The sequence below is a fragment of the Patella vulgata genome, chromosome 1, assembly GCF_932274485.2.
Source record: "Patella vulgata chromosome 1, xgPatVulg1.2, whole genome shotgun sequence".
Lineage (NCBI taxonomy): Eukaryota > Metazoa > Mollusca > Gastropoda > Patellidae > Patella > Patella vulgata.
The window spans coordinates 69,388,747-69,414,596 of NC_065879.2; the positions used below are offsets into that span (position 1 = coordinate 69,388,747).

At 32.0% G+C, this 25,850-nt stretch overlaps 2 protein-coding genes across 3 annotated transcripts in view; both read left to right on the forward strand.

Annotated features, from left to right (window-relative positions):
- LOC126827349 (uncharacterized) overlaps positions 1–17,585 on the forward strand; it is a 28,524-nt gene extending 10,939 nt beyond the window's left edge. The window contains exons 2-12 of the mRNA XM_050556646.2: positions 915–1,006; positions 3,099–3,227; positions 4,171–4,241; positions 5,176–5,277; positions 5,757–5,829; positions 6,309–6,405; positions 6,891–7,047; positions 7,409–7,572; positions 8,199–8,338; positions 8,794–8,910; positions 9,329–17,585. Of these exons, the coding sequence (XP_050412603.1) occupies positions 915–1,006; positions 3,099–3,227; positions 4,171–4,241; positions 5,176–5,277; positions 5,757–5,829; positions 6,309–6,405; positions 6,891–7,047; positions 7,409–7,572; positions 8,199–8,338; positions 8,794–8,910; positions 9,329–10,069 (1,883 nt within the window). The 3' untranslated portion in view covers positions 10,070–17,585. The remainder of the gene's footprint in view (positions 1–914; positions 1,007–3,098; positions 3,228–4,170; positions 4,242–5,175; positions 5,278–5,756; positions 5,830–6,308; positions 6,406–6,890; positions 7,048–7,408; positions 7,573–8,198; positions 8,339–8,793; positions 8,911–9,328) is intronic.
- A 1,125-nt stretch (positions 17,586–18,710) lies between these two features.
- On the forward strand, positions 18,711–25,146 carry LOC126827295 (ketohexokinase). Of its 2 annotated transcripts, none has more exons than XM_050556567.2 (7): positions 18,711–18,877; positions 19,280–19,399; positions 19,873–20,007; positions 20,408–20,486; positions 21,752–21,866; positions 23,071–23,185; positions 23,528–25,146. In XM_050556567.2, exons 1-7 carry the CDS (start codon positions 18,756–18,758, stop codon positions 23,787–23,789), a joined length of 948 nt encoding a protein of 315 aa, XP_050412524.2. In that variant the 5' UTR covers positions 18,711–18,755; the 3' UTR covers positions 23,790–25,146. The 2 variants fall into 2 exon arrangements, with proteins under 2 accessions (XP_050412524.2, XP_050412533.2); XM_050556576.2 differs by having other exon boundaries at positions 18,739–18,877; positions 19,285–19,399.
- Positions 25,147–25,850: the final 704 nt, after the last annotated feature.

Below are 25,850 nucleotides of genomic sequence, written 5' to 3' on the forward strand. Positions count from 1 at the left end.
CCAGCACCTCACTGACCAAGCCACTGTGGCTCCATGTAAATATCAGTTAAATATATGTTCCCTCTGGTGTCATGTAGGTCATACATTGGAATCCCAAAATATGTTTTAATCTGAAATAGGATGCTCTTAATACAATGAATAATACAATGAATCAGCTCGAATGGTAATTGTTATAAATGAAATCAAAATATCATAGTATTTCTATCTGTTAGCCATTTAAATACTGCATTGAGATCAGGGACAGTTGTGACACAGTATATTGTAAACATCCAGTACTAGTCATCTATTGAATTTATGACAGTAGAAATGCCTTTTATTTTTGTCAACAAACACTCACTGACTGCCAATAGTTTGCACTTGCCTATGAACATGCAAGCCAAGATTATGGAATGTCTTTGTGCTGTCAAGTCTCTTAATTTGGAGTATAGAGAGTATCAGTTTCTGTGGAATATAATTACTTATGTTTATTAATATTACTGAGGATGTTTCAATTAGGATTCTCTAGTCTTTATCAAGTAATCTGGAGTATAGAGAGTATCAGTTTCTGTGGAATATAATTACTAATGTTTATTACTGGGGATGTTTCAATTAGGATTCTCTAGTCTCTTATCAAGTAAATGATACAGTACATGTACATGTAATGGGGTATTTAATTAGTGGATTGTTCATCATTAATTAAGTTATTATTAATTTTTTTTAATTTTAACATTTCATTGATAAAAAAGAATTCTTGTCAAAACATCTCTCAGTAATTAACAATATTTGTATTCCATAGACATGGCATGTCCATTGACAGTGTTTCAGAGGATAGAGGTATGAATTCTGCATGTTCATGAAGGTTCTCTATATTTAAAATAATTGTGTTAAACTTTGTGTTACAGTAAATTTACAGTGTATGTCCTCTTTATTTACAGATTCACGCCGTCTCAAGCCTCCCAATAGAAAAAAATATGAAGAAGAATTGGAAGGCTACCAAAATAAAATCAAAGATCTGGAGACACAGCTTGTATCCTTTTTAGATAAGGTTAATTTAATTAAAAAACCAGCGGCTGCTAGACAGGATACGCCCACATTTTCGAGAGATCGATAGAAAACAAGCTAAAAGGAAAGTGATTTTTCCTACAATCAAGGGCCATAATTCAGGAAATTACAATTCGATATGCGCAAATATTGAAAGGAACCAAGATCTTTGGGTTATAAACTTACATTTCAAGTTTCAACAAAATCGGATAAAAATTGTGACCTCTATAGGGTCCACAACCTTGATATACCATATTTTTACGCAATTTGAGAACGAGGGGCGGCCATTTTGTCTGTCAGTTTTGGGCCGATTTTCACGAAATTCAAACTCAGTCGTCCTTAGGGTGTAACGGTGATATAATAGTACGTTTTTTTTTAAATCGGATAAAAATTATGACCTCTATAGGGTCCACAAGCTAAAAACGCGATTTTTCGTACAATCAGGGGCCATAATTCAGTAAGTTACGGTTCGATATGCGCGAATATCAAAAGGAACCAAGATCTTTGGGTTATAAACTTAAATTTCAAGTTTCAACAAAATCGGATTAAAATTGTAACCTCTATAGGGTCCACAACCTTGATATACCATATTTTTACGCTATTTGAGAACGAATGGGCGGCCATTTTATCTGTCAGTTTTTGGCCGATTTTCACAAAATTCGAACACAGTCATCCTTAGGGTGTAACGGTGATATAATAATATGATTTTTTAAATCAGATAAAAATTATGACCTCTATAGGGTCCACAATGCAAAAAACGTGATTTTTCGTACAATCAGTGGCCATAATTCAGGAATTTACGGTCCGATATGAGCGAATATCGAAAGGAACCAAGATCTTTGTGTTATAAACTTACATTTCAAGTTTCAACAAAATCGGATAAAAATTGTGACCTCTCCCTTGATATACCATATTTTTACGCTATTTGAGAACGAAGGGCGGCCATTTTGTCTGTCAGTTTTGGGCCGATTTTCACAAACTCAGCCGTCCTTAGGGTGTAACGGTGATATATTAACACGTTTTTTTAAATCGGATAAAAAGTATGACCTCTATAGGGTCCACAAGCCAAAAAACGCGTTTTTAAGTACAATCAGGGGCCATAATTCAGGAAGTTACGGTCCGATATGCGTGAATATCGAAAGGAACCTAGATCTTTAGGTTATAAACTTAAATTTCAAGTTTCAACAAAATCGGATAAAAATTGTGACCTCTACAGTGTTCACAAGCCAAAAACATGATTTTTCGTACAATCAGGAGCCATAATCCATGAAGTTATGGTCCGATAGATGCCAATATCAAAAGGAACCGAGATATTAGGGTGATAAACCTATATTTCAAGTTTCATTGAAATCGGATAAAAATTGTGACCTGTAGACTGTTCACAAACAATTGTGTACGGACGGACGGTTGCGACGACAATATACGTCCACATGAAAATGTGGGCGTATAATGACATTAATCAAAATGCATTCCAGAATTATGATCTTAATTGTCAAAACAAGGTCTGTTGCTATCTGTTATGCAGGAAGATATCAATTAAAGCCTCAAAATGCCAGGTTTATTTATAGATTTTATGACCATGTATACTCAAGACATATTTATTTAAATTGGTCCGAAAACCATTCAAATCGATCAGTCCTAACTAGAATTTATTGCTGTTTTATGATTATATTGATTTAAATAGACAAATATAGCATGCCCATTCTGTGATGCATTTACACACCTGACACAAATATTGCCAGTAAATGAGGATTTCCTTTGCAGTATTGTTTTCTGTGACACATTCTTAACTGGGCAGTGATATTATTGAGGAAGTTTATGATTGCTTATTTCCACCCTAAAAAGAGCGACAGGAAATGTGTAAATCCTGATTACTACACTCTATAGATTCTAGATGAATCTATAGTTACACAGTGATAGTGTCAATTATATATCAAATTTTCTGTGTTTTTTGAATGTCAATAGTTTGAATGTACTACTTTATGGAAATAAATGTGGCTGTTATGATAGAAAGTCAATTATCAGCTGAAGCGTGAACTAATTTATTTTAATTTATTACGCTTAACCATTATTATCAGACTGCAGCAAAGTCTGGGGGAAATGCTAAGGAGCTGAGAGAGATTCGGGTTGAAAAAGATGCAACTTTTGAAAGGAATAAAAAGATCAACAATGACTTAAAGACTTTGAATCAAGAGATTTCAGCCAAGGTGAGACTTTTCTTCAGTTAACCACAATCCTTAAACATACATTATGCAACAGCTAAATCTGCCTATTGCAGGTCTTTCTTTGGGCCTGAAATGTTATCTAAATTATTAATTAGTCATTAATTAACTTATCTAGACCATAATCAACTCACGATAGCATCGGTATCCTGCGATATTTACTGGATTACAATCAGATTTGCTGCGCAACTTTCATTCATGATTTAATCATGAAATGGATAATTGAGACTATGTTTTTTATCACACCGACTTTAGTAATGATGATCGAGGCTAGACCAAAAATTCAATCGCTAAAATCTCGGTTCAGAGTGGAGCAATTTGACTGAAATTTTCAGCAAATTCCCTTTATACATTATCTAGTTTTTACAAGCTCTTTATCTAATTTCCTATCATGTATCTTTAATTTTTAATATAATTTGTGACAAATGGTTGTATGATAATGAAATGCACTTACCTTTAGCTATTTTGAATATCTCAATTTAAAAATTGTGGTTGTTTTACAGTATTTATTTTCAAATTACTTCTGAGTGTGATAATAAAATTTGACTTGATATTTTGAAAAGTTACAAATTTAACTAAAGAGGGATTGCTGGATGTGACCCTTTAGATTCATACTCTACTTTAGACCAAGTACATATGATCAGCTTATTAACCATTGCTGTGAATGGTTTTTGATTAGTCAGCAAACGAATGTGCGCCACACTTGCTTGATATTTGATGTAGCAATGGTAAATGAGCTAGTAATGCTTGTATCCATTGGTTCAGGCATGTGAACTGTGTTTTACTATAGCTATTTCATTTTTGGGGTCTCAGCACTTTACATATATTATAATTGTTTGTAAATCTCACTATTTTATAATAAATATTTGACAGTGGGTTATATTAATCCATACAGTGTTTATATAGACAACCTATTTTTCTTTTACAGACCAGTAAAGTTTCTCAGATGCAATCTGGTTTAGTATATAAAAATGAAGAGAAACACAACGATGCTATAAGGTAAATGGTTCACTCCCAGTGTTGGCCGAGAGAGAGAGAAATGGGGTTTAACGTCCAATGGATACAAACTAGGTCATTTCGGAACTAACATATGGTTTAATTTTTATTTCAATAATTCGCTTCCGCGTAGGGGTCTTTAGCAGTGGGATCAAACCGGGGGACCAAGAGAAAACCCACAAGGTTGGACAGGTGTTGGCCGAGAAAGTTCATCGGGAATTTCCGCCGTGGTTTCCCCATGTGGTCAGTGGTGCAATACGGAGGGCCTGACAAGGACATCTGTCTAATGGTTCAGATGGGATGAAAAACCAAGGTCCCGTGTACACATTGGGGTACATGTAAAAGATCCCTTGGCAGTTCAAATTCGATATAAGAGTAGGCCTTAGCGCCGCTGTCCGGACAAAATTTCCCTCACAACACACTCTAGTAGGACGTTAAACCCCATTTCATTTCATTTCAGTAAATGACAGTTAGTTATCCGAGCAATACCTGATTTTCACAGAATATCTGTTATTGAAAGTGTGTTGAAGAATACAATAAAACTCAAATTAAAAATATAACCAATTAACATGTCTGAAGGCATCATCTCAAAATATTGAGTCATTCAGAAATGAGCACCAAAATTACTAAAAGGGGTTAGGTAACTCGGATAAAAAATTTTGCTTACTGTTTATTCGTAATTTGTGACATGATAAATGTGACAGCCACACTAGGAAAAGTTTATGGGTGTGGTTACCCAGACACTTCTGTAGTTAGAAAATTGTAAAACTGACCGTCTGTAAACCCAGCAGCTCTACAGCATTGAAAGGTGAAACAATCAAGGACTATATGATTTTGTTGTCTGTGATTTTAAAAGTCACATTAATGGTAACATGAAATAAGACAGTTGACGGCATTACCATTTACATCACAAAGTATTTCTTGATTTCTTTTGCAGAAAATTGGAATGGAATTTGGCTCACCATTCCTACAGACTAACAGAAGAAAGAAAAATTGTAGCAGAAATTGATAGACTGAAAAGATCAAAAATATCTCTCATGTAAATATTTCTTTCTTTTTTTCTTGTGTTTAAAGGAATCGATATTTACCTAGGAAATATTTCAGTATGAACATTTTAACATTGTTGCATTTATATGTGAATAATGCATAATATGCTAAGATGTCAGTGGCAGACATACTAGTTGACACTATGTAATGATTAACTTGTTTATTTTATTGTGGGCTTTCAAGGCTATTTGTGTTCATAATTTAAATTTTTGGACATTCTGTGTCTATAGATGGTTGAAAGCTGAATGTCTTGACAGTGTTGATAATGAGCATTTCCTGCTCAATTTAAGCAAATTGATAAGTAATTTCATGGGTTAATGCTATATAGAAAAGTATATATATGCAGTAGTTAATTATGAGTGCTCTATATATTTTGGGATAAAAGTATGGGGACATCAATCTTACTGTTTCTACACATTTTGCTAGTACATGATTATTCATTATTGTTTATTCACTGCTTTACTGTTTCAGAGCATATAACAATGCCAAAAGTCAGGTGGATGAATTACGAGGTAAACAAAGAAGAATGAGAGAAGAAAGAGATGTAAGTTTCACTATAATTGTTATTGTGATTTGATCAACATATACTATTTTTATACAATCACATATGAATGTAGTCACTATGACATCAGTATAAATATACACTCACACCTAAGTTAGTTGTACTTGTATTACCCCCATGTCTGTTGGTCTGGTTGATCCCAATTTTTGGCCACCCAGCCCTGTAATATACAATTACTACCTTACACTTACAGCCAAAAAACTGCTGGTGTAGGAATATTCATTGCCTGGCAACACTATGTTTAAAAAGTTGTCGTTCTGTTTGAAATATTTGGATTTTGTTGACATTTCACATCCAAAACCTAAAATACTCTCGAGGTTATTTGTTTGGAATTACAAAATTCTGCCCAAAGAAATGACTATTAGATAGATTACTGAAAGCTGATTTGGTTCTTTTGCATCTAGAAAGTGAACAGCGACTGTTGCTGTATTATTTATTTACCATCTTGTTTTATTTTACAGCATTATTCTAAAACAATAACTTCATTACGAGCTCAAGAAGATGAAGTAAAACGAAGATTATCATCTAGTAGAATAACGACAGATTCTATTAAAAAAGGTCAGTTTAGTTAGTATATGATTTAACTGTCATTTTCACTTTAAGCTTCTGTAAAAAAAATAACAAATACAGAAAACAATTGTACTACTCACACAAAGTTAATACTTTAAGAAAGTGGGCTGTTTATTGGTTAAGCACTAATTTCACATCACATATCTTAGCTCTTGGCCAATAGAAAGGCTGCATTCTTAAAATGTTTTGTTGAATAAGGCTCCAGATCTAGTTATTAGGGTCAGTCTGCTTTTAGAGAGAATAAATATTAATTATCTGAGTAGAACAGATTTTTACTTGACCCATGTGTAACAAAAACATGCATGTTTTGGGGGGGGGGGGGGTCGGGGAATTTGGGAATTGTTTATATTGAAAGAATATGATTTCAGGACTAAATTGTGGTATTATTTCATTAGAATAATTGATTGAGTTTTTAGATGGAATGAATTGGCCAGTTTTCAGGATATGTTGAATGTTTTCAAACATGATTTCAGAATTAGATGAACAATATCAAGGTAAACGAAAATTAATCGAAGATTTTAAACGACAACAGACAGATTTTCAAGAATCCCAAAAGAAACGAAGACAAGAAAGCTTCAAAAAGAGGGAGGAAGAAAGAAAAGCCATTCTAGAAGCCAAGCAAAAGGAGGAGTAAGTCACTTACATGTATTAGTCATATAATCTCAATCTTCATTTTGCCATCCTTATATGTATACATAGGCATTTTGCGAGCGATTGGGTTTATCCAAAAAGTAGGAGCAGTTAAAATGTATTAAGTTAGAAAATGGATATAATACTTATCCAATAAGATATACTTCTGAGTAAATATATTAATTAAATGAAATGTCGTGTATTTTTTTAACTACTATGAATTTGCTTGAAATAAGTTAGACTTTATACTGAAGCGAAACAAAAGGCTACATGCATTTAATGTTATCGTCATCTATGGAGGTATGAGCTGTGGTATTTGGTATATCATACTTTTATTGTTAAGTTAATTTTAATTTTCTAGGGAAGAACTTGAACAGATGAGAATTCCGTTTGAAGATGAACGTATACTGTGTAATACACTTATCAGTTATCTGCAGGGATTCTCATATACCATGACCCCTGACACCCAACAGCCAACCAATGAAAAGACACAAACTTCTACATCAAATATAGCACAAAATCAAGGTTGGTAAAAAAAAAATAATCTTTTTTTAAACAGATTGAATTTAACCTTAATGAGAAAGCTTTTTAAAACATTCTGCTAATTGAATGTTATTTTGAAAAAACTCATACCACGTCTCATAGTATACTAATCACCAGTGTCCATAATATATTTGTATTAGAAATTATGATTGATTTTGTTGTCAATATAAACTTAGATTTTTAGGTTTCCTTAAGGAAGTATTTAATGAAATTAATTGAGTGAAATATTTAAAGTGTTTCTGATTGCGATGTCTTAATGAATGGTTCTGTCATTATTTGTTGTGTAGGTATCCTACGGTGTCTGTATACATTTGAGACGGGTTTGGGGTGGCCGATTGGTTAACATGCGTGACCTGGATCATAACGTCTGTCATTGAGTCTTTTGGTGTGCTTTCGATTCCCCGCTTGTACGTGACAAGGAGTAGTGTCGCCTGTCCAACCTCATGGGATTCTCTGGGTCCTCCAGTTTCCTCCAACTGCTAAAGACCCATATGTGCAAGCGAATTATTGAAATAAAATTGAACCTTATGTTAGTCCTGAAATGACCTAGTTTGTGTCGAGTGGGCATTAAAATTCATTTCTCTCCCTACATTTGATTTTATTTTCAGGATGTGCTACTAGTGGTCCGGCTGAGGAACTTGAGGATGGTAATTTAATCCTTCTACGTAAATCGGATGACAACGATTTTATTATAGGAAATGTTCGAAAACCAAATAAAAAATCTAGAAAATATCGCAAGGCTTCAGGAGTAAGTTTGACTAAAATTTATTTGTAATTCATCCTTGTCCCCCGCCTTTTCAAGAAATGGTTTTGTTCGTCTGTCTGTCCGTCACACTTTTTGGAACAAAATAACTAAGTGTGATGAAAATTTTATTGTTATAATTTTATTACATAGTACCTTGATTAAGTTCAGTGATGAGCATTTTCTGCTTAGGCTATGCAGAGATAATCAATTTAGTTTGTCGATGCTTTGGGACTCAGTAACTTGAATTCTAATTGAGTGAGAGTGAGGAAACTTGGTGTATGTGTAGTTCCATTACATCAGTACCTTGACTAAGTTTGATTATGAACATTTTCTGATTAGGCCAAGACTTTGGAATACAAAAGCTGTGCTTTTAATTGAGGTAGAATTTTCAAACTTGATGTAGATGTAATAAGGTGGATGTCTATTTATATACATAATTACATATCTTATTTTTCCAGACTAAATATATTACTCATTGTCCTCAAGTTATTGGTCAGTTTTCATCACTTAATTTACGAGCTCCCTGTAGCGCAATGGAAATACCAGCATCTCTTGAACAACTCCGAGCCAGAAAGGTATGTTGGGTAAATGCCTGCATAATTTTGGTTTAGAATGGCCCTTCCTATATAAAATGGAAGTTATTTAGTCTTATTTCTATAATGCTTTCTTAGCTCAGTCCATTATTTACTGGTATCATGTAGAAGAGTCACCTGTGCAACCAAAAGCCAAAGTGGTCTTATCGAGGAGATTGCTAAACCTCAGTTTCCTTTTCCCGTCAATCCCTGTCAATTGAGTAAACATGATAATTTCAGTTGACAATTCAACTAATTGTGATACTATTTCGATCAATCACCATAGCTGTGACCAGACCCTATTCTGTGTTGCCCTATTTCAATTCTGTGTCACCATGTTTGAATTCTGTCACTTTGAAGCATCATGAACGAATGCACTCTATCATATACACTCCAATATCTCTTTTTTTTCCTGTATCAGGTTTTCTATGAACAGAAAGTAGAGACACAGAGTAATATCTCACTAACAGAGAGTGGAATATGTGAAATGTCCCGTCAGGCCAGCAATACTGAATCATGTGGAAGTGGCTGTGAAACGCGGGCTCCAGAAGATATTATGGATGAACTCCTTAGCGATAAAAACTGCTATCACGATTTCCCATGTGTCAACGATTCTGTGACACAAACAAATGACAACCATTCAACTGCAGGTTCCAATACTCCACGTAATTTGAGTATCAGCAGTGGTAGTATTATGTCAACCGATGTAGATGACATAGACAATAATGGACAATCCTCACTGGAGAATTCAAATGGTCACCTGTCTCAAATTGACCATTCAGAGCATCCATCTGATAATTTTAAACCTATACAACCTGAAGAAGTATTGAACAACAGCCAATCATGTTTCAGCTCATGCAGCCAATCAGAGTCTGTCTCCTATATCAATGACAAAGCTCATTTGAACCAGTTAGTGACTTTAAACCATAAAGAGAATAATGTTGTTCATAAGGTCCTTGGAAATGGCATTTTAGCTAAGATTTATGAACGTGACGAAACTGTGAACAAAGCTATTGTATGTAAAGAGAATGTTAGTGATGATAGTGATGCAAACAGCCAAAGTGAGAGTGAACAAATGAATATATTGTGTGAGTCGTTAGGAAAAGCAAATGTGATGTCGGAAGTGAACACTGACAAGGAAGAGGAAATAACTCATCTCTAATGTGTTTAGCCTCTCTTATCCAGTCAGATATTGCATTTTTGGTGTATTACCCTTTATAGAAATGATTATTACAAACTCTTACATAAAATAACATAAAGGTTCAATATTTGATTGGGTGACGGAGGCCAATGAAGAGAGATTTTATTTTTTATCGTTATTAGAATATTTATTAGATATATAATGAAATGTTTTTATGATTGACTTAAGTGCCAGAGTTTTTTCAAAAATATCATATGTAAACAATTTGTGACTATTTAGCAACTTGTGAAATGATAAAATAAGTTAAACCTAATTTCTCTTTGACAGAGACTTGTGAATGTGCACAAAATAGTTTGAATAATGTATTATAGTTGTGTATATTTATTTTTATTTAATGAATATTGTTCATATTGCTGCATTTCATGTCCCCTGATGAACTGGTAATTACCACTTGTGAAGTTACTATTACTACTTGTGATGTTATAATTACAAGAAAAATTGTTTAGTGGTATCTTCACAAATCAAATATGAAAATAATTTTAACACCAGCTTCAGAATCCTGTATTTGACTTAAACAATATTTTATTTCTATTATAACATGATTATTTACAATACTGATATTGTGGATCTGAAAACAAGCCATAGCTTATATAAATTCATTCTGTATTTCATGTCAATCAGTTGATAACTTCCTAAATTTATTCTTTAAAATATGCAATTGTCAGTAATAGTAGATGCACATTTCTACCAACTTTAATTAGTTATGTACTGCACAAAATTCTTCTGTATCGTGGACTGGTAATGTCATAGTGTTGTGTGTAACTGCATGTAGCATAAATATGCTGCACAGTACCAACCAATATGACTTATTTTAAAAGATATATTGGTCAGACAATTTAATTTGTAAATTTTGATTTTTGGTTTGCATTTAAGATGTGGGAGTGGATGGGGTGTCATTGACATGAAATAGTGTTTAGCCTCTCTTCTTGAATACACCATGCAAGTGTGCTATGAGGAAAATTTTGTTAGGACAGTGGTGTTTCCATCTATTCTTCATTGAAATCCATCTGCCAGGAGATTTTCTCTGTGTACTACTACTGTACACCAATGTATACACAAGACCTAATATGTTCGTCCCGACCAAATCACTAAATGCTGTTCCTTGCCATTCCCCCACCCCCAGTCCTGTACCACTGATGAGGGGAAACCAAGTTTAATAATCTTTAGGTACTTGCTTGGCCAACACATGGATCGAACCCAGTTTGTCATTGAAGTAGACAATTTTTTTATTGGGCTTTGTGGTCCCTTAAGGCATTTACAATAGGGACGAATTGTCTCCAGCATTTATGAGATCTATTGTTCATCAAATGCACAAGCCAGATCTTTTCATCTATTGAAAAGTCAAATAATATGTACCATTTTTATTCTGTGGTTAAGCACATCTGTGTATAGAAGGATCTCTAGAAGAAATGGCTGGCTTGTACAATTATTATTACTGTCTAAGAGAGAGAGATATGGTGATATGAAATCAATATAAACCATTGTACCTGGTAACTTAAAATAGCCCATAACTTAGTTAGTACTGATTGATTTGAATAATATTTGGACAAATGCATATTTTGATTAAAGTACTTTTAACTGTGTTTGCTCTTAAACTCTATATTTAACCTTTATTCTGACATGTTGGGGCTTTAATGTTATATGGTTATTATTTTGGTTGAATATTAAAGTCATGGATTAGATCAGTTTTGTTTGAGCAGATTAATTGATCTGTGCTGCATAAAAATACAGTGCAGATGTGCAGTAGTTTTTATATTTGCTAAATGGCAAGGGCACAAATTCATGATTTGTTGCCATAGCAACATAGAGTTTTCTCCTGTTCATATTCAAAGCATTTATAATGATATATGCAATGCTTACTATAATTTATTCTTGTAAGACAGTGTCCATCTACAACCCCCTCCTTTATCAACTGACTTAATATTTTATTCATTTTGAATATTTTATTTACTTTGAATATTTTTTATTTATTTTGAATATTTTTTATTCATTTTGAATATTTTTTATTCATTTTGAATATTTTTTATTCATTTTGAATATTTTATTCACTTTGAATATTTTATTCACTTTGAATATTTTATTCACTTTGAATATTTGAATGGCGGAATGAACGATAATAGAATGAATTGAAGATTAATAAAAATATGATACGACATGTATGTATCAGATGAGTTTTTAAAATGATATTTTTTATCTTACTATGAAATGTTTTGGAGATTTTTTCATGTTTTGTTTATTTAAAGTGGTACTTTTGTGATGTAAATGGATATTAATGAAGGATCATTACAGTCTCCTTTCAAAGGAATTGTAATTTAAAGAGAAACTGTCACTTTAAGAAAATATATTGTAATAAAAGACTTGGTGTAATAATAGTATAGTCAAATCTTTTTGATAGCCAAAGTGAGAGTGTCTCTTTAAAATCCTGATTTGAAGTCAAAGATTCATGGATGCTTTCCATGATTTTGTACTTTATTCCAGGTTTTATGGTACAGACCCCAGACATAATTTTGTTTTGTTTGTATTTTTAGTTATGGTAGTCATTGTTTGCAATATTCTTATTTTATTTGTTAACTTTTGTTTAACGTGTAGTGCGGTCCTCCTGCACTTACTATTAGAGAACAGCAGGTCTGTTTATGGAACATATGTATATTAGTCAGATTAGTCATAGATATTATGAAATTATATGTATCGGTATTCATAGATTTAATGTGGAATGGCTCAAAAAAATTAATGTTTAAATAAACAAAATAAGTGGCAAGGGACTCGGGCGTAAAAAAAAATTTTTAACAGGTGTAAAAAATATTCTAATTTATAACTCTCCACATGCACAAACATTTAAAGAGCCATTATTACTTTCAACAAAAAGTAAATGTAATCAAAATTTGAATATAATATTCAAAAAACCCCAAAACTCTCCTAATTATTGAATCTTTTCTCTAAGCAACCAAGATCTCCAAAGCAATAATGCCTCTTTAAGAAACAATGTTAGTCCCGAATTGATCTGTGTTAAAAATTTCAGAACTTGATCATCATCCATGTTATTTTATTGACTCAGTACAAACCTTAAAGCACAATCAGTATTTTAAAAGACTGTTATGTTTAGTATTTAAATTAACTTTTTTTTTCTGGTTTACATTGCCTTTTCTATAAGGGGGTAAATACAGTAATGTAATATTAAAAAATTTCTGTTAATCCATAACATATCCCTCTATTTGTTAGAAATAAGAATATGTAAATTGCTAATTTCGATAAAGTCTAAATAAAATATAAAAGATAATAAAAATCTATATTTTATACTTGATGCTTCTTCGTGGATCCCTCTCCTTGAAAATTTCTAACTTAAATAAACTTTCCAGGGGGTATTATGACATTTGTACAGTTGGAACTTTTAATTTTCTTGTAAATATTTATTAAAAACAAATATTAATCTGCACAATGATTCTTTAGTTTTTGGCATGTGTATTTATCCATAATTTTATTGGATTTTTTATGATTTTGTTATGGAAGTCCAGTAGTTCCCCCATAAATTCAGTATCGTTTAAATAGTATTTCCAGTGCACTAAATTGTATTTTTGGTTTTCTTTTAATTTATATGTGTTTCTGTTTAATTAAGTTATTAAATTATTTATTTATTTGCTTTATTAATTTAATTTTAGTTCTGGGAAGTGAGTGGGAATTGTTTAAAGCTGTCACAAAATTATCAGTCCCAAATGCATAAGTCTATTAAAACAACAAAAGTTGCTAATGAAAAAAATAACTATGAAATGCAGCGTTCATAATAATGTATTTATAATCAGATTAAAATATTTTAAAGATATGGCATTTTCATTGGTTAAATACTTGATGCGTCATTTAGCACTATAGGAATCCCTTGCAAACTACAATATTGTGAAAGTTCAATCTGTAATATGAATATCAGTCCAAAAATGGTTCAATTCCATTTAGTATTTACAAAGTTATGATAAACTGAACTTTCATCGATCTATTCTTCTTGAGTGTAAAAGGACACTGCCATCTTTTATAGGTAGCAAAGAAACCTGATAGGCCTAGTTTAAATACGATTGAATCCAAGCCGCGAGATAAGCTAGCGTTGGTATTTGAATTTTTTTTTTTTTAACTAAGTGTTATATAATCAGTATGAGTATATAATTAACATGTATTAAGCTGCGAGATATTTGATATTTTAGCGAAAATGCAATTGACGCATCAGACCTTTAAAGGTTGATATTCTAGTTCTTAGCCAATAAGTCTGTATTTTAAAAATATTTTAGTTTATATGATTAGTTTGGCATTTATAATTTCACAAATCTTGTCAGTGGAAGGGTTTAGCTTGGACTCTGTTTAAGCTAATATTGTTTCCATCTATTTTTTGTCATATTTGTATAAATGTGTTATGATCTATTTTAAAACTGAATTTAAGAGTATTTGTTGGGATTTTTTTTTTTTTAAAATATGTGTACATTTTATTTTTGAACCTTTTATGATAATGTAAAAAATATTTTTATTTACAGCCCCCTAAAAAAATTAATTTTTAGCAAATAAAATTTGTAAATTAAATCGAAAAAAAAAATAGTGAAAATTTTGTAGAAATTTATAATACTTTGTTATTGAGGAAATAACAAAACCTTATGCACATTTATTGTACCATACAATTTAATTAGTGTGTTGCAATTGAAGCGTTTGGACTTTGGACAGATTTTGAAATTGTGCTTACCAGCACATTGAAATGTGGTTGTATGTTGTCGTGGCCCTTGCCTCTCCATGGTCCACAATTACATGTGTATATTCTAGAGACAGAGTTGTCATCTGATTGACTTGACAGTTATACAGTGTTAGTGTTTATAATTCTATTGATTTTCAACGTTCCCGATAACTTGAACAGTTATCATCTGATTACCGGTATGGTTTGTTTATGCTATACTAAGAGGTTCTAGAGACATATCAAATGTTGAATTTTTTCTAGTAATCAACACAGATTAAAGTGTCTTGTAAATGCATCTATTAACTACAAAAAAATAAAATGTGACCACCTTTATGGACTGCTTGAATGACTTAGAGGTTGTGGGCGTATGGTAACATATCTTTTAAATACACATATTAAAATAACGAAACTCAAGTTAGAGCTGAACCAATACAAGCCCGACTCTATTTTATGATGTATTGTTGTGAATGTAATGTGTGCTATTAAGGCCAAATCCAGTGGCCTGACTTTACCTGTGGTCATTAGAAGCAGATTGGAAATAAATGGATTATAGATATTTACGCAATGTTATGTATTTTAATTCTTAAAGATGCATTATGTAGGATGTAGATAAAGAGCTGGCCATTCTTGTTATAATAGTTTAAAAAGAGAAAATGAATATATTGAAAATTCAGTCAAGTTACTTTATTCTGAATTGAGTTTTGACAAAATATAGCATAAATAGTCTTGATTGTAAAGTTCCCTTGCTACGATAATAAACAAAGTCTTGATTATCAATTTTAACATTAAATTATTATATGGCATTGATGTTCGGAACAATTTAATATTTCGGACATAGTTGTTTATTTTAGGGTGCCCCATGCAGTCAAAATTTGCTTTATTAAAAGTTGAACTCACCAAAGCGAATGTCCTCAAGTGATTACAGGGTAGACTCGCAGCACGAGAATAATCTAAAGTATGTTCTATTAGGCTATAAATAGCCATCGTACCTGAAATTTTCTACACATCCATCAACTATTAAAACCGTAAAAAATCTATTGTTAAAGATCCTGAATAACATTAATATTTAGCTTTTTGGTTGTTACAGAAACTTTAGAAAATTATGTTTTTTGGGGGGTTTTATTTGCTTTATTATTAACTATACCGTTAGTTACTAAATTAGATTTATTGGTTGGTAGACTGATTTAGCGGGACTAATTTCAAACTAAGGGGAAATAACCTATTTTGTACTCAAAAATACCCCGATATAATGGCCACTTTTTTACTTTTTCAATATATTTTTTTATTGGTTTTCCCTGGATCCTAAGGTTTCCTCCCATTGCTAAAGACTCCCTACGCGCAAGCAAATTGTTTAAATAAAATTGAACCATGTTAGTATCGAAATGACCTAGTTTGTGGACCGTAAACCACATTTCTCTCTCTCTCTCTCTCTCTCTATATATATATATATATATATATTTTTTTATTCATGTCTAAATGGTTATAACTTGTTAAATACAACACAACCGTTTATTTAGTGACTATAAATGTGAGGTGGTATGTTAAGACTTAATAATATTGTGGTATAATTGTCAAAATATTTAGAGATATTTATTTATTGTGGGGCATCCTATTTATGGGCTTGTGGTATGAATAAATGTCTAAATAATAATTTATATAACATTAAAAGCCAGAAAATAGGCCTACAAAAGGCCAATTGAGCTCTTGCATACTGCATCTTTAAAGTGACATTATCTATTTTAACAAGAAAGTAAATAATATAGTTAATCTTATATAATATTGCATTTAAAATAGCCCAAAAATCGCATAATTATTGCAAAATCTGAACACTGGTCTCCTTACAGAAAAGCTTTGTGCACAGCCTAATCTTTAGATTTAGATGTGTAGGTCAATATCTCTGGAAAATTATTTGTGCCAGTGTGTGAATATCTCAATCACACTAATGCCTCTTTAAATATTTATTCACAATCACAAGCATTAAAATTGAGAAATTCAGATTCAGAGTACCAGTGTATTTAGCCCTAAAACTTGACTGGTGCATCTTTGCATAAACAGAATTCTCTTTATTGTATTGACTGCTGATGAAAACATTATTTTTATTGCAATGAATTATCTGAAGCTCTGCTATATTAATTTTATCCAGGAAAATTAAAAGCATTAGAAAAGTTAATGTCATATTTTAAAATATGGTTTAAAATTTTTAAAGGTCCCAAGTTTAGGGTCTGTACTGTTTTAACTAATGAATTTGACAAATTATATAAGATTGATAAATGTGATCGGTGCCAGCAAAATCAGTCGGAAGTCGCATTCATTCATTTTGTGCTATAGGCAGTGGTGAAATTATTATTTTCAGTTATCACCAAACAATAGTTTGAAATCTTTTCTTTCAGAATTTTAAATCATTTTTAATTATTCAAACTCTTAAATGCTTCAAAAATTGATTTTAATAAGGGATGTGGAATCATACATGATCGAGATTCTCCATAAAACAATCGGAATTAGTTGTCTATTTCATGTTGAATAATTTTACAACCAGTACTCTGAACAGTAATTTTGTTTGTAATTTTAAAGCCTCGAGTTGTGCCTTTCAGGAAATGTATAGAACTTAATTTTGGTGAAGTAACCCAAGTTACTGATTTTGTTGGCACCGGTCAAAAATAATGTTTATATTAAGATGATTATTGTACATTTAATTTATTAATTTTTGTGGATGCAAATGTTTGTATATATATTTTTGACATATATTGACAGAAAAACAAATGCAGAAAAAACTCATGTGGATGTTAATTTTTTTTTAGTAGATTTTAATGGTCAATGAAATGGGGTGGGAGTGGGTGTTGGGTTCCTGGAGTGGAGTGGAAATATTGCCATAGTTCAATATGATGTTTTACAAATTACCCAGCTGCCATTTTGTTTCTTTTTACCACAGATTACATTGAGGAACATTGAATAGTGAGAGCAGAATATATGCCCCCTAGACATGCCCCTGTATGACAAATGCCCATGGACAAAAGCTTCATCGCCACTCATATTGACATATAACCACATAAAGAAGTAGATTCTAGTATGTTTAATTATTTGTATCAGGGTGTTTGTTCTTGATGAGTGCCGAAAAGTATGTATAATGCTCAAAATAATCTCAGCAGGGTTTACATGGAGTGCAGTATATCAGGTAGAGCCAACCATGATTATATGGAAGGGATAAACACAACTTTAAGGTTATGGTTGAAAAAATCACCTGATAATAAATCTGATAAAAATGTCCAAGGTCTCTGTTTTACCAGGGAGTTCTTCACATGAGTTGACATTTTTTTTAGCATAAAAGTGGGGGAATGCTTGATTTCACAAATGAATTGTCTCAAAAAAAGAAAACGAATTAAGTTGTTACGCTGTAAACTAAGTTTTAAATGACTTTATGCAAGTCTTTATGGATATCCCATGTCGACAGTTGAGTAGCCAAGATTTTCTTAAGCACAATATTTTCTGGAGGTACCACAGCATTTATTGGGGTCAAAAGAAAGTGAACATGTCCAACCTCTGTCAATAATTGAACATATGAAAGATGAATATGTCTACAGGCTACTCAATTTAGAACACCTGATACCATTTGCCTGTGAGGTCATGTGTTGAACAATGTAATTGTGTTGAACATGGCTTATTTCAGCAGATCTCTTGGTTAAGCAGTGGGGCAAAATTGTCTATTGGAGGTGCCAAGGGACCAAATTCTGAAAGGAAAGTAGATAAGGTATATTGTTCTATAGAAAACCTGAATAACCTGTGATGGTGAATGAAGATAACGCATTTCATTAAAGGAAAACCTTTAAAAATATTAAATGTGTGCTTCACCCTACATGTTAGTATTTTTGACCACTAATTACTTCCCTTGAATCTTATCAGAGCCATCAAGTTCTATTCCCCAGAAGCAACAGCACACTTAAAAAAATAATGTCCTCCACTATTGAAGAAGCGACCGAAAGAGAGGGGAAGCTAGTTTTATGCATTGGATGGACATGCATAGATATCGTAAATATTGTTGATTTTTTTCCAAAAGAAGATGCAGACTCTAAGTAAGAAACAAAAATCGATTTATTTACGTGGTGTTGAAGACTAAAGGGAGATAATTGAGTCAAAACTTTCAGGAATAAGACTAATAATTTTTTTCTCCATTGACTTAAATGTTAAGTCCATTATATACATTTCTTGGACTACAAAATGTTTTTTAACATTCCGACAATCTTAATCTATATAACTCAAAGAGCCCAACATGTCACAATCATCTGCTAAAGCCATTAAAATTTGTTGACCATTTCGGCAGCTTTGCCTGTCGTCTGTCTCAGAAATGAATCCGATGCCAGGGATTGTATCCTAAGTTATTTTAGAGTAGAGAAAGTGGAAGAAATAAAAATATGGGGGCCTGTTCTTATTATCTGAAGTGACATTTGTATTGCATTGTTATTTTTTTTTGGTAGAATAGTGGAATATTATTGGCAGAGAGGAGGTAATGCTAACAACTCATCTACAGTATTATCAGTATTAGGTCGATCCTGTGAACTTCTATCTGTCATTGCTAAAAATAGCAGAGAATATGAGTAAGTCGTTCCATTACATTTTATCTTTCAACCTTATTACTTTTTTCTTAAAATCTAATTATCAAATAGAAGCATCTACAGAATCTGCCTATCAATTTTTTCTAACTCTAGATGGTAACTTATTGATCTGTAATCTTGATATTCACTGCACATGCTATTTTTCATAAAGTGATTCACATTAAAAATAAAGTATCTTAACACTGTACATACATAACAATTTAACTATCAACCATTAAAAATTTGGCTTTAAAATTGCTAAAAGCCGGGATATTACTTATTTTTATAACATCACTAATGTATCAGCCTACTATTATACTGAATAAACCAACATTGATGCACACAATAAATAAACAGACCTCTACCCAAAAATTTGACCAGATGGTATTTTATACTTTTTTATCGGTACACTAATTCAAATGGATTATTTCAAGTGAATACTGTATTTAAATGATAGTATATTATTTCATTTTCAGGTTTTTGATGTCAGATATAAACAAGTATGGTATTAAAACAGATAATTGTGTTTTCATTGATAAAAATCAATGTCCATTATCAACAGCGATTTTATCTTTAGAAACTGGCAGCAGAACTATATTACATACATTAAGGTAAAGAAAATACTGACACTTCAATATTCTGTCATTTTGTCAAATCTGACATCTCAGTATTCCATCATTTTGTAATATCTGACAATTCAGTAGTCGATCATCTTGTAAAATCTGACTTCTCAGTATTCAATAATTTTGTAATATCTGACAATTCGGTAGTTGTAAAATCTGACATCTCAATATTCTATCATTTTGTCAAATTTGACATCTCGATATTTTATCATTTTGTCAAATTTGACATCTCAGTAGATATTGCTCTGTAAAATCTGACACCTCATATTCCATTACTATAAAATCTGACCTCTTAGGGTCAGCTGTAAGATTGTCTGTATGTTTTCAAACTTATTGTTCTTTGTTAAATAAAAGTAATAATTGAGTATATCAATATTTATCTTTTTAGAGATATTCCAGAAATCACCTATGAAAACTTTTTGCCTATATTTGATGAGTCTAATAAATATTCATGGATTCATTTTGAGGTATGACATTTTGATCTAGTTGTTATTTACTTTGTACCTGAGCCCTATTCCTAGAAAATTCTTAAGGACGTTCTTATGCTTAGATTTTAAGTAGACTTTGCATTTAAGTAAATTTATATTATTTTCTGTTCCCGGAAAATTCTTAAGAACATTCTTGTACTTAGATTGCAAGTAGACTTCGGGGTAAGCACAAGCACGTTCTTATGTGTTCCAAGAAAATACTTAAGCAAAACCTTGTTCTTAATCATTGTCAATCTAAGCACAAGTCCCAAGCAAGGTATACAGCTTGCTTACCAACCTCAAGTCTGTTTCTTCTTCAAACAAGATGGCTGACCATAGAGATATTTGACGGCATTTCCGACATCTTTTGATACCAAAAAGACAATTAAAAGACAGAAAATCCTTTAGTTAGGAACATTTTCTCGATAAGAATATAGAAAATTTCGCTTCTACCCCGAAACCATTTTATTTATTTGCCAATTAGTAAACAACACAAACACGGGCTACTTTAAGATCAGGCGCTCTCACAATTATTCCATCTGTTTGCAGGTGCTTGCGTTTTTTAGCTTGTGGCACATTTTATATATGTATAGGGGACATGTCAAATGCATCTAAATTGACCATTTGCCAGGAAGTTAATGTCATTTATCTATTTATAACTCTATGCAGCCGACCAATTTATGACGTAATTCGCATACCAAAATTGTTTTTCTGACGTTGAAGGGCATTGTAGTCTCAATTTACAAGTTACGATGTGCTATGACTCATTTTTGACTTGTGCTTACGTAAGAATGGTCTTGAGAATTTTCTAGATACGGTATTTTATAAAGTTTCTTACATAAGTAAAACTGAAGCATGACTCTTTGCTTACTTTAAGAATTTTCTAGGAACCGGGCCCAGGGCTTCCCCTTCAAACTTCAGCCAGTCGTCAAATTTTGATGTACAAGTACTTTTGTTTACTTCGAATTAGTATGAATATGGCACTTTTTTTAACATTACATCAGATTTGTAAACTGTCTCTATATAGTGTTTTATGGCATTTGGAAATTGACAGACGGGTAAGTTCTTCAGCCAACCAATTTCAGCTGTCTGGGCTAAGTTCAGGCATGTATGGTAGTCTCAAAATGACCACAGATTGTGGTAGCAATTTATTGAACCCTACTTTTGGTTTCTGATTTCTCATATTAGGAAAAATTAAGGCTAAATTTCCTAACTGCTAGAAATGGGAGTTATTTGGTGATTTTATTGAACTGTTTTATTTTCAGGGTCGACCTAATATAGAAACTATTTGCAATCTATTAGTTAAACTTGATGAGTTGAGTAATAGAAGTGAGATAACCACATCAGTAGAATTAGAACATCCTTATATAGAAGATTTAGGTAAGGAGCAGAATACTGTTTCAAAACAAGTCACCTTTTTATGACTTGTGTTTAAGATAGCAGTATCTAAACCAAAGATCAGTACCGGATCTAGGGTGGGGTGGGGTGGGTGTCAAAGTGGGAAAAATGCTGCATTCAATATATATGACACCTTTTATACTGAAAAGGACTATGTGGGTAATTTTGACTTGGGCTGGAAATCCGCTGGTGGATGTTTAGAGTGCCGATAGTTCATCAGGAAATGTGAGATCATTCATACATTAGTGACTGTTTGTCTTTAATAATGACTAGCTGGGATTCGTACCTTGATTGAAGTTTAAAACTTATGTTCTAACACAATTTTTTTAAATATATTTCTATATTATTAACTTATGTTACTAGCAAACAATATACCTCAGAATGCACCAAATCAGATCTATTTTTCAAAATTATCTGGGGGGGATTTAAGTAGCTCCTGACCCTAAGCATTTTTTTTTAATTCTGGGCCCTCCTATTGACTTGTCCGGGGGCTCCCGACAAGGTTAATCCGACCCTGCCAAGATTAAGCTAGCATGGGGTGTGTAGCATGCATTATAAATGGGTCCGAAATTGCCACACTCAAATTAATTACTGTTTTTTTAACATAATAACCTTGATGGAAGATGATGATTGTCTAGAATCGCTCAAATTAAAACTCGGTCTTTCATAGAAGTTAAAGACAGTATAGTACTGTATAGTAATAGAGCAAGTACAGAATCACTGAATTAGTATTGATAGCAAATATTGATAACTTATATTTCGAGCTTCTAGGTTAATCAGGCATTGAATGGTCTTTATCTAATGAGTTTTGTTGATTTGGGGACATATATATAGTCCAATAGGTTTTCACTGGAGATTCCCGCACATTGCTTATGCTGCACTATCATATAAAATAAATATCCTGGTTTTATCTTAATAAATACAAATGGCAGAGTAGTGTAATAGTATGTAGGAGACATGCCAAAATAAACAGCATATGCATGACAAAGTAGTTCGGCTATCAGGTGTTTCTGAAAAGATAAAGCAGCACCTGTCATTGTACAGTCACCATTTAATATTTTGAATGCAGTTTTCAATTTAGGTGTCAAGAGACAGTCTTCATAAGACATAATCATGTAATCTTGAGTGAAATTTTGCAAGTTTTCTATTTTGTTTTAGAAGATCCTCTGTCTACTTATTTTTTCAGAGTTATTATTAGATAAAGGTGATTATGTATTTTTGAGCAAAGATTACGCAAAGTTTCGAGGTTTTTCTGATAAAAATGCAGCAGTTGAGACTTTATCTACCAGTATTAAAGATGGGTAAGTTATGATTACCATAATTGTCTGTTGTTCTTGATAACACATCATTAAATTGTTTAAGAACATGCTGTGTATAATAAATCCTGGTGAATAGAAAGAATGATATAAATTATTGTCAGACAAAATTACATTTTCTATGCCAGTCTTGTTCAGATAAATTAACAAGGATCGATTTTGTCTACAGTTCCATAGTTAGGCACATTTTTTTTTGATGCAAGATGGCGTTGCTACCAAGATTTTTTAAGATTTTGCATAAAGTTGAAAAATGATTTTCATACCTTGTGTAACAGTTGTTTACCCCTCTAAATCAAAGCTCCAACCAGTTATTAATTTTAACTACAGAGCCATCATTGTATGTGCATGGGGTGAAGATGGGGCAGCAGCCATGTTGAAAGGAGGGAAAGTTGTATCCGTGCCTGCATTAAAGCTAGAGAACATGATTGACAGTCTAGGTGCTGGCGATACGTTTATTGCAAGTTTTATCAACGCAACTTTAGATGGACTGACATTAAAAGAATGTCTGAGTTACGCGTGTCAGGTAGCTGGAACGAAATGCTGCATGAAGGGTTATGATGGATTGTCAAAATTCAGGAAGAAAGATTAACTCCTTAGAAATTAACAGTTGAAGCTTGGGTTGTGATGTTCAATTTGATTAGATAAGTCAAGACACCTCTATATGTTTAAACTATGTATATCATTACAACACTGGACCTAAAGCCTAATTTCCATAGGAAACTATAAAATGTTGCTTGAACCGACAGGACTCGATAATCGACAGGGATTCTTCTAATAGAAATGATGTAAAATGACCCAAATCAAAAATTATGTTATTATAACAGAACTTTCTGATAGTATCTGAGAAATATTGAATTGTAGAGGATACTTGTACTGGTATTAATATTTAAACAATCAAGGGCAGTGGGAATATGGATTGTCTTGTTTGTTGAATCCAAGAACCTGAAATTTGAAATATAAGAAGTAAGCTTACCTAGTCGTCCTAAATTAATTATTAGGTAAATCATGCAGTCATGTTTTTTTTTTTATGTAATCAAATATTTATAAATCTAAATTGTTATGAAATTGTTTTCATTTACTACCTAAGCTTTAATGTAGTCATTAAGAAGAATGTGATGTTTTATTTTTTAAAATGATATACTCGGTTTTATTATATCAAAATTGCACAGGGTTTTTCTAAGACGTATTTCACTTAGATGTTTATATGTGTTTATTATATTGACATATATGTCCAACCTAATATTTATGTATCTTTATCATGGCTTTCACTTCAAAAATTTTGCCAGCAAGTCAATTATTGAAATATTTAACAAGCAATGGGATTAGCAATATATATTTTCCAAAGAATATGACAATTTTTTACATTATCCAAATTGTTACATATATTTTTAGTGTTTAAATTTTGCATATAATAACTATCAATTGAAATGTATTTAGTTTGTTTAAAGTTCAATCTTATGGTATATAAATTGACTGATAACTAAGTTCTAGAGCCAGTCTATTTCACTGTCAATCAAGACTAATAAATATGGCTGAAACGTTAGCCCCACCTTATATGTGCCTTAATTTACACCAAATTGTAATCTTTAATTCTAGAGAATCTTAAAAAAATGGTGTATTGATGTAGTAAAACAAACGAAATATGTTTTAGAATATTTAATGATATTTGTACAGTTACAAAATCGAAATTGTGTAGACATGTACAACTGACCCCATTCTGTTGACTTTTACCAAGGAGTAATTAGAAATCTGCAAATTTCTAACATCGGCTTATAGATTCTGTAAGAGTGATTGGGGAAAAATTTTAAATTGTTTAATTTAAGATTAATTTTATCAAGTATGCAAAAAAGAAGAAATATTTAAAATGATTTTTCTATCTTATTAAATACAAAATACCTTTAAATTTCCTTTTATTATTATGTTATTAATAGTGATATAATTCTTAATATGCGTAATGATTTTTTGTTTGTTAATTATCTTTAAAATTTGTTAATGAAAAAATGAAATTTTGTATGAAAATATTGTTGTATTTCAATTTATGATAATCATTTTATTTGTTATAAATAAAAAAAATAATTTTAAATGGATATTGTTTTCTTTACTATACATTAAAACACATTTTGGGGATGCCAATTTTTAATAATTATCTGAGATATTCTGTTTCCAAGCAGAACTTGGTTACCGTTAGAAACAATATGATGAATCTTTGTGCACACACGAAACATGAGCTTAGAGATTGAACTTTACCAATATTGTAGTTTGCTATCCCTCAAATGATGGATCAGGGACTTTAAATCCAACCACACATGGAAAAGGTATTACAGAGCTTTAGATAGCTGCACAGGACTAGGTTTGTAAGAACCTTTCACTCTGAATTCATCAGTTTTATTGACTGAAATATATCTGTATCTGTAACTTCTCCTTTGATATAAAATGAAATCCAAGCAAAAATTATTACGGTAAACTTGTGACATGGTCATTGCTACCTATTCTTTAAGGACTTGAGAAATTGTGCAAGTATTGAGCATGCATTGGATGTAATATTCTCTAGGGTTGGGTCTTGTGTTTTTGACACTAAGAGAGCATTAGATTCTGCATCTGCAGTTTCTGCACCCCAGTGCTAGTAGCCTTACATCAGTCTCCTAGTCAT

Coding starts and splice junctions, on each gene's coding strand:
- LOC126827295 (XM_050556567.2), top strand. CDS start 18,756: ATGTCCTCCACTATTGAAGAAGCGACCGAAAGAGAGGGGAAGCTAGTT. Junction 20,008..20,407: donor ACTATATTACATACATTAAG/GTAAAGAAAATA, acceptor TTATCTTTTTAG/AGATATTCCAGAAATCACCT. Junction 23,186..23,527: donor TCTACCAGTATTAAAGATGG/GTAAGTTATGAT, acceptor TTTTAACTACAG/AGCCATCATTGTATGTGCAT.